The sequence below is a fragment of the Mercenaria mercenaria genome, chromosome 18 (genome assembly GCF_021730395.1).
Source record: "Mercenaria mercenaria strain notata chromosome 18, MADL_Memer_1, whole genome shotgun sequence".
NCBI classification, from domain to species: domain Eukaryota; kingdom Metazoa; phylum Mollusca; class Bivalvia; order Venerida; family Veneridae; genus Mercenaria; species Mercenaria mercenaria.
The window spans coordinates 63,504,141-63,516,895 of NC_069378.1; the positions used below are offsets into that span (position 1 = coordinate 63,504,141).

The window sequence follows — 12,755 nt, forward strand, 5'->3', positions numbered from 1 at the left end:
GCCACCAACTACAATGACGAGAAAGTTGGTCTCTTATTCCTTATTCCTTTTTCGAATAAAGAATAAGTAACAAGGTGCTTTTTGTTACTTATTCCTTATTCAACTGCGAATAAGTAACAGACACATTAACACTAGATAAAGTCTCATCTCCTTCACCATTTTTTCAACAAGATAAAGTCTCATCTCGTTCACCATTTCTTCAACATATTTTGATTACTTGCTACAAGACCTACAAAACGTGTTCTGAACACATGTCATATCTTTTTCGTCGAGAAATGATTAAGAAATAAGCAAATAGTTTCATTTTGTTTCTTATTTCTTATTCCTTATTCAAACGCGAATAAGTAACGGACAAATTAACACGATATAAAGTATCATCTTGTTAACCAGTTTTTTCAATATGTTTTAGTAACACACCTTTTAACCTACAAAACGTGTTTGAAGATTATCTCTCACACAAACCTCAACATGTTGTACTTCCTAGAGTCAAATTTAACTGGGCTTTTGTAAAAGCTGGAGTTCCTAAGGGTTCGATTCTCGGGCCTCTTCTTTTATATTCTTATGAATAACACCGTAGAAGAAATCAGATCATGCAACAAAAATATGTTTTTCGCGAATAAATTTAGCAAGAGGATCGAGTCCAGTTTTATTGGACAGGCTACTGCCAGTTGTCAATTCAGTTGCGCTATCCCACTATTGTCTAACACGGAAACTTTTGTCTGCTGTGTTTCCACCCTAGACCGATACGTTCCTCCTTGGACCATCCAGGCTCCCCCGAGTGTCCCATATTGATGTCGAGCTTAGTGCGGACAAACACATGAACTTTTGCATTAATCACTTTTCGTGTCGGCGGGTATCAAAACTTTGTGTTGTCGCCCTTCATTTGTCGTGTCTTCGTGTATTCGCCTCGAAAGTCGAAAGGCGAGCACACGGGAAATAAGCAGCCAATCTGACTAAAGTACATCTCCTATTACGCTACGCATAGGATCTGAGAACGACCTATTCATAGCCTCGTTCTGACGACCCTTTCGCTAGCCAATCAGAGCTTAACTTACAACATTTTGCAAATCTACCTGTAGCCTTGACTTTTGATATTTACAATTCTTATGTCGTAATGTGTCAGATAGCCGGTTAGCTCAGTCGGAAGGCTACTTGCTTTGTAAGCGAGGGGTCCCGGGTTCGAGCCCTGGAATGACTGCACATTTTTCTTACTCTTTGACATTCGAACAAGTCGTCTGATTGGTTAAAATAAAAATAGCAATACTGGAAATCCAAAATATACAGAAGACGTATGTGAATGGGTCGTTCTCAGATCTTCGTTTAGAAGATCAAGTACCTAAGTCAGATTGATAAGCAGCTTTCGTTACAATTACACATATACTGCTGAAATGAATATGCTATCTAAATAATGTGTTCTACCATTTATAAAATAATATTTGTCCTAAAACGAAAAATAATGATTTATACCTGTGTATTTTATAAAGGATGTCATTGTGTAAATATTTTATCACTAGTATTAAATTTGTACATACATTAAGCTTCTGTCAGTCTTACGGGGCATGTCATTACATCGACGTGAACTTTGAAAACTATCTAGATAATGTGTTTTACCATTTGTACAAAAAAATCTTCTCAATTTATGATAGCAAATGTTTATATGCAATAAAACATGTCACTCTTCAAGTATTTCAGTTCTGCCGGTATTAAATCCATATATACATTACGCCCCATTTTGCGTCATTATTATAGTGTATTAAGGCAGACCCTTCACGAAACATTTCACGGTCGTGTGTTCGTGTCGGCAGGTCGAAGTAACGAAGTAACGAAAGGCTGAAAACAGCTCAATTTTCGTGTGTTCGCCTTTCGCCTTCCAAGGCGAATACACGAAGTAACGAAACATTGAAGCCGAAATAACGAAGTTTTAATACCCGCCGATACGAAAAGTGATTAATACAAATGTTCGTGTGTTCGCCTCTGAAATTTCGTTATTTCGCCTTCAATGTTTCGTTACTTCGTGTATTCGCCTCGAATGTCGAAAGGCGAACACACGACAAATAAGCATTATTTCGACCTTTCGTGTTTTCGTTACTTCGACATTTCGCCTCGCCGACACGAACACACGGAATGGCAGAAATCAGTCACCATAAGAACATGATGGACATTACAATGTATATAAGTATAGGAAATGCAGATCACTATAATTGCATCTGTAATATAATAATCCTACCTTTCCTGTACATGTATTACAAAACATGTTCTATTGTGACATTTTGATACAAGCAAAACTGGCTTTTCTTCACTATAAGATACTTAATGGCATTTCATTTTATTATCGCCTTATAAAACAGTCGTTTCTTTTTTACCACAAAGAAGCTGACAAAAAGAAGTAAAGCAGTTTTTAGGGGTAAATCGAACACATTTGTCCAAATTGTTTTTGTTGCGCAAAACGTTATGCCTCCCCCCACCCCCTCCCCCCACCCCCTACCCACAATTGTGTTATTGCAAAGGGAGTAAACTACATTGTAATAGATATCTCTGTCTGTAAGTCAGAGTTGTCACTCCTTGCGGTCACAAACTAGAAAAAACAAAACTGTTATAAATTTTGTAAATTTTGTAAAATCATTTTTGGTTATGTGAAGGACTTGGAAATCAATTTCTAGACTATATTTAATGTCTTTCTTAAGGCATTTCTCCAGGCGAGGCCCGACTACGCTTTTTCATTTGAGCCGCGCCATGAGAAAACCAACATAGTGGCTTTGCGACCAGCATGGATCCAGACCAGCCTGCGCATCCGCGAAGTCTGGTCAGGATTCCTGCTGCTCACTTTCAAAGCCTATTGTTATTAGAGAAACCGTTAGCAAATAAACGTTTTTCACACCGAATACAACTTGAGAAAAAGAAACACAGCATTAGAAAACCCTAAATGTTGGAGACGCAAGGTCTGCTTTCATGTTTCGTGATATCCAGTGTAGACATCAGATCATCTGCCAGTGCATGAGTTTGACGAGTAGGGAATAAAAGTTAATAATTTTGTTAGTCATTTTTGTTTTGGTCGCCATTATTATTTTGTGGAGGAATGTCACTTAGAACAGTGAATAATCTCTACATATTTTGTCAGCTAAAATTCATGTCACACATTGCTTTCAAAACTCAGTAGCGTCCCTTGACTGGCGTAAAAATATGGTCTCTCTGTCGGATTTTGAAGATCTCTACTTGAAAATGTATTGTCACGAGTTCTTATGCTTGAGATTGAGTCATACCTTCTAATATCACTATGACTTAAGGATTTGCGTATTGATGACCTTTCGTTTAAATACGACTTATGCGAGACTCTTGTCTTGTCTGTAGTTTTTATTCTTGCTGTAGATTTTGTCTTTGCTGTAGTTTCATCTTCGCTGTTTTGCCAGTCAGGTGAAAGGTATCTGTTAAGGATGGGGATCTTCTCAACCTGAAAAAAGTCCAGAGAAGACATACTAGGAAACGTGAACTTGGGATGAATAAATTTGTTTTAAAGCTTCGTGGTTTGTTTTCTATAATTATACTCTGCCTTACAGTGACTGGTTTTGATAAGACTGTGACTCAAAGCAGACCTGGAGTGCCGGTATAAATTACAGACTCCGGTATATACCGGATTGAAGCAATTTGAACTAGAAGTATCTTAAACTGTATGTATTTTGTAACCATAACCTTTAGTCAGTATATCATATACATATTATACACTAATTACGTGTTAACATGCAATAATCTGCGTATTTTTGCAGTGCGCTACAATTGATAATCACTTCCGGTCATGCGCAGAAGACCGCTCCAGTTCTGTAATGAGCAACATCGGTTTTGATAAACGCCGAGCAGATATTTCTGCCTTTCGTCCGTCAAGTATTTATGTCATAGATATTTCCCAATACCTTTCAGTAAATATTTCTGACATTCTTTATGTAGATATTTTGACCTCCATTTTGGTAGACCTTATAGCACACTAAATAGCTGTTGTTCTTTATTCTATATAAAACTGACCTATTTCCAATGGCCGCAGCACACATCAGGACCCATTTTAAATGTCTGTAACCTACATTTTCTTGAAGAATATTGTCAGTGCTAAATAAAAATCAGAAGAAAAGTGGGGGTCATGTTTGATGCAAGAAAAATAATTTCAGTCAAACACACAAACTGCAAAATCAGCTAAAAATGAGACCCCAAATTATACTGGTGGTGTATGATCTAGGTTTCCATGAAAAAGTTTGTCATGTTGTTATTTCATTATGAAAATGCTACCTACATGTGAAGCATAGATCTGTCATGTGATTTTAGCAAAAAAAATTGCAAAGAAAATAAGGAAAATAGCTCTCAGAGCAAAAAAAACTGAGGACTATTTGTATCCGCCATTGTGCGACTACCATTTTTTTCGCGCCATTTTTCTATTTAGTGTCTGTATGCCTGGTAGATATTTGCAACTAACTTTAGATCTATAATTTGTTATAATGCCGTGCCATGAGAAAACAAACATAGTGACTTTGCTTTCAAAGCCTACTGGAATTAGAGAAACTGTTAGCGAACAGCATGGATCCTGACCAGACTGCGCGGATGCAAACCCACTATATTGCTTTTCTCATGGCGCGGCTCATTTTTTTTTGTTAAATATTCTTGCAAACATTTGCACGTTGTTAATGAAGATTATTTTGCATTATTGAATATATTTTACAAGATTATTGTACAATTTATAAACATGAGGGCCGTGATAAGCCGGGTCGCTTATTTCAGTTTCACAGCTCAGGCAAGTAACAATTTTGGTGGAGACTTATCAAATTATTAGTGCTGAATTATTTGAAAACTGGACTGTAGATTCTGTGTAGCAGTGACCAGAACTTTATCCTGATCCCATGCATCAATACCCTTTTTCTCATTTGTGTCTAGGGAGTAACTTTTCAGATTTTTATAAAATACCGATTTCTTATCGATTCGAGTTTTTCTTTCTTGAAAGAAACCTGCCAGTCAAGGATACTAAGCAATAGTACTTCTGTTTCTTAAAGATATATCCTTATTACTCACCAAGTCTTCGATCGGTCCAAGAGGAACTTCTTTTTCTTTCTTTATGAAATAGAAACTTACCAAGTATTCGATTATTTCAGGCAGAACTTTTTTTTTGTATGAAATAGAAACATACCTAGATTCGATTGTTTCAAGTGGAACTCAAGCGGGTCTTCTTTCTTTGTCTGGAATCAATACTTACCCAGTCTTCAATTTTTTCAAGCGGAACTTCTTTTTTTGTATGGAATAAAAATTACCAAGTTTTCAGTTGTTTCATGCTGGACTTCTTTCTTTGTATGTAATAGAAACTTAACCGGTCTTCAATTGCTCCAAGTAGGACTTCTTTCTTTCTGTAGAATAAAAACTTACGCAGTCTTCAATTGTTTCAAGCTGGACTTCTTTCTTTGTATGTAATAGAAACTTAACCGGTCTTCAATTGCTCCAAGTGGGACTTCTTTCTTTGTATAGAATAAAAACTTACCCAGTCTTCAATTGTTTCAAGCGGGACTTCTTTCTTTGTATGGAACAGAATTACGAGGACAGCGACAAAAGAAGTCCAGAGAGATAGGAACTAAAATGTTTAACCCAGAGCGGAACACCAGCATTCGGGTCATAATCTTCTTCTTCGGACATATTTTACTGGAAAAAAGGAGAAAGAAAATATATAAAATACCTTATGAGAAAACCAACATAGTGTATTTGCTACCAGCATGGATCCAGACCAGCCTGCGCATCCGCGCAGTCTGGTCAGGATCCATGCTGTTCGCTGTCAAAGCCTATTGCAATTAGAGAGACCGGTGTTAAATGTTAACCCAGAGCGGGACACCAGCATTCGGGTCTTGCTCTTCTTCTTCGGACATATTTTACTGGGAGAAAAGGAGAAAGAAAATATATAAAATACCTTATGAGAAAACCACATAGTGCATTTGCGACCAGCATGGATCCAGACCAGCCTGCGCATCCGCGCAGTCTGGTCAGGATCCATGCTGTTCGCTTTCAAAGCCTATTGCAATTAGAGAAACCGGTAGCGAACAGCATGGATCCTAACCAGACTGCGAGGATGCACAGGCTGGTCTGGATCCATGCTGGTCGCAACGCACTATGTTGGTTTCCTCATGGTGCGGCTCAAATATGTAGTTTCACTAAAAAAATTTTTTTTTTAACAATTGATTGCTTTACATATCATTTAATTGTGAATGTTGTTCTCTAGACAGTTAGTTTATATATTTAATTGAATTAAATTCATTTATTGAAGATTTTCTAGATATAAACTTAGTATCTAGAAATAGACTATTTTAGTAAAAGATGCACACTGGATATCTTTTAAGTATTTCTACATTGAGACGTATATTACAATATCACACTTATAACACAGGTATCATCCAGTACATTTATTATTTTAAGCAATTTTACTCGTCCAGCTTAGAAAATCACATTTTGAAGAACCCCTTGATTTATACTCACTTTTTATTTCATTTATCTTTCATGCGAACAACTCAACTTGAACAATTATGATCAAGTTCATTTTTGTCTGAACATAAAAAAATAATCTTATAATCTACGTTCGTAATGTTTCAGAGCTCATTGATAAAATATTAACCCTTACATGATCAGCATGCACATCCGTGCAGTCTGATCCTGATCAGTGCACTGTTTGCCATTCAGTCGGTACTTTTTCTGGTAAGCACCCCTTTTAACAGTTAATGGTACTGTCCAAATTGAAAGATGGACAAGTTCATTATAGAAACTTAGCAGGATATGGGTTACTCAACTATGAAGAGGTACTTTTATATACATACGAAAATGGCCCCCAGTTTTTTGAAAATTTTGCAAGCTAGTAAGAACGTGCTAAAATAAAAGATTTTTATTAAAGTGATGTCATATCTAATAAAATTTCTATTAAAAGCTCGAGTTTATAGTCATAGTTTACATAAAAACTTTTAAATTTACGATCATTTTCGCCATGGTGTTTCCTTAAGCACATACAAAATGAATCAGACCTTCATCTTAAGCATTTATTTACAATATCAACTCTGACACAGACACTCAAGTTTCGTTATTTGCATATTTGAATAAAACTTATCCAAATAAGGGCTTCGCGAGCATTTATCATTCTTCATGTAACACACACAAAAAAAAAACACTCTTGTTTATTATATGCATATTTGACAATTATACACGTTAGGTAAGTTTGACAGCATCAAGTTCTTTTGAATATGTTATTTTTTTGTTGTTGTTGTTTTTTGGATTCAACTTTTACCCTGCTATATTTCTAAAACTTGTCCATCATTCAATTTGGGCAGTGCCACATATTACCTAAAGAGGTGTTCATTGAAAATTTACTTACTGAGTAGCGAAAAGTGCAGCCCAGATGTGCAGGCTGATCTTGGTCTGCTCTGCACTGGTCGCAAAGGCAGACTCACCACCAGCAGGCTAACCATTTTCCAACTGTGTTTCAATTATGTAACGGCAGTCAGATTCTGTACCGCCAGTTACTGCCATTTCCCCACTTGCATGAAACAGAGGTGATGGACGAATGACTTTAGACACATACGCCTCACCCGATGATAGACCTGACGACTCCTTTGCTCTCCCTATTGGGCTATGTGGATTGGCTCTTTCGAATATGTAGGTGCTTTTTTTAATTAATGACTTTAGTTCTCACGTTAATATACCTTTATTTACGTATATATTTTATCATTGTCTAGGAAGGGCTTCATATTATGTTGTTAGAACTTGTTGCCAAACCCATTTCTTTTTGTCAGTTGTCATATATATATATATGGGCCATTCCATGAGAAAACCTGTATTAGTGACATGATGTAACTATTGTATAATTAGTAGTGTAAAATACTGAAAAATGGCTGTTTTTCTTATGTTGCCCCAGAAACTAGAAACTAATATATTGTAATTGTTTCATCTAAGACCAATCAAATTCTACCATATTTTTCATATAAATGTTGTTTCTGTTGTCATGGCAACGAAAATTCCAAAGCACCCATGCGTCATGAAAATATAGAGGTATTTAGATAAAAGGCTCATAATGAAACTAAAAATATACGGTTAAGTTATTTTTCAGTAAAATCGCTTTAAACTGTTCCTAAATATTCAAATGCATGATGTTAAGTAAGTGTTACGCATAATTTGTTCCATTAATGACTTGAAAAATACAAGCCATACACAACGACGTCATACTGCTTTCATGACGTTCTTAACGTCACGTCTCAAAATACCCTCGGTGACTAACTTAAAAACATTGTAGCTCTTAAGATAGTGAAGATAATCACTTCAAATTTTCGCATGTGAAAGATAAAAGAATGTTCTTTATGAATATGTTATTATCTCAATTTTGATTTTTTTGTTACTAATACGGGTTTTCTCATGGAACGCCCATATATATATTTATATTATATATTAATATATATATATATATATATATATTATATATATATATATAATATATATATTATAATATATATATATACACATAGGTAATAGATATAGTTAATCAATAGTCATTGACGGAAAAATTATACATGTAATATAGTGTTTAAATTCTTTAACTAAAAGTCTATAAACAACGCGTTTTAGGCTTTAAAAATCAACTGTATCGCGTTTCTCTATAAAAATAGACCAGAAATATTTTAGAAATACAAGACACCACTGCACAATAAATCCAGTCAGGTGAATTAACTCAGTCTTGGATCGGGAGCAGTAAAAAATCACTTATCAAATGAAATGTTTTCATTGTACAATAAATCAATAATAAGTCTTCAAAAAAAAGTAAAAACTTACCAGAAAAAAAGGAATATAAGGGGAAACAAATTCCTAGTGGGGCTTGAACCTATGCCCCTTGAAAAATTATAAGTTGTACGAATTGAATGTTCTTCGAAAGGAGGTACCCTATTACATGGGCCATACCTTAAACACAGTCTAATATTGATCTAAATCAAATCAGGGTCATGTATATAACGCAGACATACTTAAACGCACAGAACACGTTCAGGTGTTTCTTTATGTATACGTTCTATATCGTAACTTTCCAGATATATTCATCAGGTGGTGTGCCTTGCATGTAAAGTATGGAGTACATTTTAATTAATATTTTCTGTTAAGATCGATATCATTATATGTTGCGTTCTTTATACGTTGTGTTTCGTTTTTTTCTTTGCTGAGGTAAACGCCACGCTGACACAATTATAGGCAATTAAGTGGCAGGGGCCAGTTTCGTATTGTCGCCAGGGTACGCTTTTTTTTTTAAATAACATTTAAAGGCATCTAGCTGGTTATTAACGATGTTTATAGAACTAAAGAAATGTCATATGATGAAGTGCTTTGTATATGCAATACATCCGCTCTACACTTCCCTCGCATTTCTCTAAATTGTTTTTTTTTTCACTCTGGTATTCACGCAAATCTGTGGAATCTTCAAATTTACTGCCCCTTGCCCCCCTTATTTCCGACAGGAGCGGGTATACCTTGGTAGAAGCGCTGACGTTTTGAAAGCCATACGAAAAAAAATCTACATCCAAGACGAGATTTCGAATGAATGTGCAAAACAAAAGCATCCATTGTGATTTACCTTAACTTCTGTTGTTCACGAGTGAATATTATCTTACAGTACAATCATTATATCATTAGGTTCGTATAGTTTGTTTTTCTCAACTATTACAGCTTTACCCATGCGACGTCACGCGTGACAGTTAATACATGTTCTCACTATATAATGTTTGCCGAAAAAAACTTAAATTGAAAAAAAAATGTTTATCGATTCAGGATTTTATTTTTGTTAGCAATCATGCACACTTACTTTTTTTCAAAGATGCGTTTGGTAGATAACATAAAATGTCACAGCAAAATGTTTACTTTTGATATAATTCACTTAGTATGTCCCGATGTTGTAAACTTCCTCATTCTTTGTAATGTAAAATATGTTTAAATCATGCATAAAATCATATATTTTAAAATAAGTAAATATCCAAACCTTTGACTGGTGTTTACATGCAGTCATGACAGGTGTTGAAGATAGTTTAGTAAACTCTGCATATCCAACATCTTATATTGTATCTATAAATATCACTGTTCTCACAAGCAGAATTTAATGATCTGATATTTTTCAGTATTATTCCAAACTGGAAATTCATGTGATAAACATCTTGAGAATATTTTGTTTAAATAAAACCCTCGTATATATAACTCAATGGTTACTTGATTTTATTGCGAGACACAAATTCCTTAGAGACAACAGCTATAACCATATATATCCGCATTCAGAGATAAACATATGTTTAAACATATAAAAATGATATCCTATGAATATTAATATTACTATACTTGATGAAGCATTGCGTTTATACACTATCAACTAAACCCCCAAAACCGTACATTTTATCGACAGTTCATTTACTTAAACCAATGGGTTACAGATAGGGAACATCCAAAATCTGTCAAAATGTGATAAAATAGTGTCCAAAAACTAGGTTAAAAACTGGGTAATTGAACCTTTGATGAATTGAATAATGTAGCCCGTAAACGTTTACATGGTAAGACTGATATGGTTACCTCCCCTGGTTTAATAATCTCAAATAGGCCTGCAAGTCAATAGCAGGCCGAAGAAGATGGCGGAAGTACAAAAAACACAAAGGTAGGTTACTTTCAGACAAGATATTGCGTCAAATGTCGCTTTGGTTTACAGATGATTAATAGATAAGTATATGGAATAAATCAAAGTTGATTCGGTGATATTATCTTACATAGGTGCCAAACATCTGCATAAAACATAACGGAATTACGGATAGTTTTATTTTGAACCGGGGATCCTAATGGTTTTGGCATTCCCTCTGGTCCATTTTGTCGCTAAGGTGTCATATTCTTGTGGAACCTAATGACTATCTTTTGGTAAGTAATTGACAACGCATTTCTTCCCTCTTTCTCTCTTTTATTCTACCTTTGACCTGTTCTGTCTTTCATAAAATCTACTTCTACATTTATGTAAATATTGTTCTTCTACCGTACACTGTCCCCTTTCCGTCTTTTTACATTATTAACGATTTATTTTTCATATTTTAAGACTATTTTCCTATCCCCATTACATATTTAAGCTCGATATGCTCATACAGATTTATTTTGTCCACAAAGGAGAAGAATTCTATAAGACTCGTCTTTCATTCTTATCCTTTCCTGTTTTGCTTTTATCATAGTAGGACGTATGTACCAATATATGTACTCTATTTTGTACGGTATTCTGTTAGGGCCAGCGCCTGCTCCCTGTTAACGCGAAGCGCGAAGGTACGACGGTATGATGGCGAAGCGCGACAGTACGATGGCGAAGCGCGACAGTACGATGGTGACAACACGACAGTGCGATGGCGAAGCGCGACAGGGTTAAAACATTAGGGTCAGTGGTAAAAAGACAGGATCGGTCTGGTAAGCGGAAACAAACAACTGTATTCTAGACCTAATTAACACTTTTGCATAAAATTTACCCCAAAATTTATAAGCAAAATTTATACAACAGTGTAGGGTTAACGCACGTTTTTTTGTGTAACAACATCTGCAGAATCCCAAGGGATTGGTTGGTGCACGAGCCAGTAGGGCGAGTGCACCAACATAGCCCGAGGGATTCTGCAGATGTTGTTTCACGAAACAAACGTGTGTTATCGCTATTCTTGCATAAAACATAACTAAAGTGCTGGAAATATCGAAAAAACAAGACTATTCAGCTGACATTAGCCGATCGAAGTCGGCCGTTTCAGGTTGTTATGGACACATGTTTTATTTATGCATTTCCAGGGCATACAGAAACAGTGCATATTTTATACTAGCTTAAGATCTTCAGCCCTCTCGGTTTATATACTGGATTTGGACGGGAGGGCTGAAGTGTACTCCGTAGGGAAATCATACCAATAATCGTGCCAGAAATCTGACACGCTCGCGTTTGTACATTTTAAAAGAAATCGGCAGCAGCACTTTCTGATCAGTTATTATACAGTAAAATCTACCATTGTGCCAAATTTTACGCATTAAAGCCCATAATTGATGGCAGAACTACCTGACAATTTCGAACTGGTCTGAAACGTTTACTCTACGCCGCCATCTTGCTCCTTTGAAATACGAGACTGAACTTTCACCCGAGCGAACCGCTAAGAGAGCACTTACATGTGCCGCTTCGCGTTTGAAGTTGCATTAGCATCCCGGTGGCAAAAAAACTTGGGAAAATGGTTATTTTTTATTGAAATTGACTTGAATATTTACTTTCGTTGATAAATCCTTAAGAAAACTTGTATGTATTAGTCATTTCTTTTGTTTACAAGGTGCTGTACATGTATATTTTTAGCGGCTCGCGCGGTTACGTCATGCGAGAATCTCGTTGTAGCTATTCAATAATGGCCGCAGAAATGATGCTGATCTAACAGTGACTTGTAAAAATCGGCGATTTTATTGTAAGGTTTGCTTGCAGAATTTGATAAATGGTGTTAACTGATGTAGAAGTGATTACTTTATCAAGACACCCATACGTCTTCGTTCAGAGTTTCAGCTGACAACGTTTGCGACGAAAAGTTGGACAACTTTTTATTTTGGTATGGTTTCATAGCAGGCCTGGTCCAAAACTCTAAAGCCGCAACTATGAAAAAAACAAAATATAAAAAAGCGGCATTTAGAGTTTTGGAAGCCAGGACTAATTTTATACATGTCGAACGGACATTCTCGTTGTGGTAATTTCTTTAATA

General features: G+C 35.7%; 1 protein-coding gene across 2 annotated transcripts in view; it reads right to left on the bottom strand.

Moving 5' to 3' along the window:
* Positions 1–2,473: 2,473 nt before the first annotated feature.
* LOC123538787 (uncharacterized) overlaps positions 2,474–12,755 on the bottom strand; it is a 41,291-nt gene continuing 31,009 nt past the window's right edge. For both annotated transcript variants that reach the window (XM_053530437.1, XM_053530438.1), the window contains exon 3: positions 2,474–3,448. In XM_053530437.1, coding sequence (XP_053386412.1) covers positions 3,131–3,448 — 318 coding nt within the window. In that variant the 3' untranslated portion in view covers positions 2,474–3,130. The remainder of the gene's footprint in view (positions 3,449–12,755) is intronic.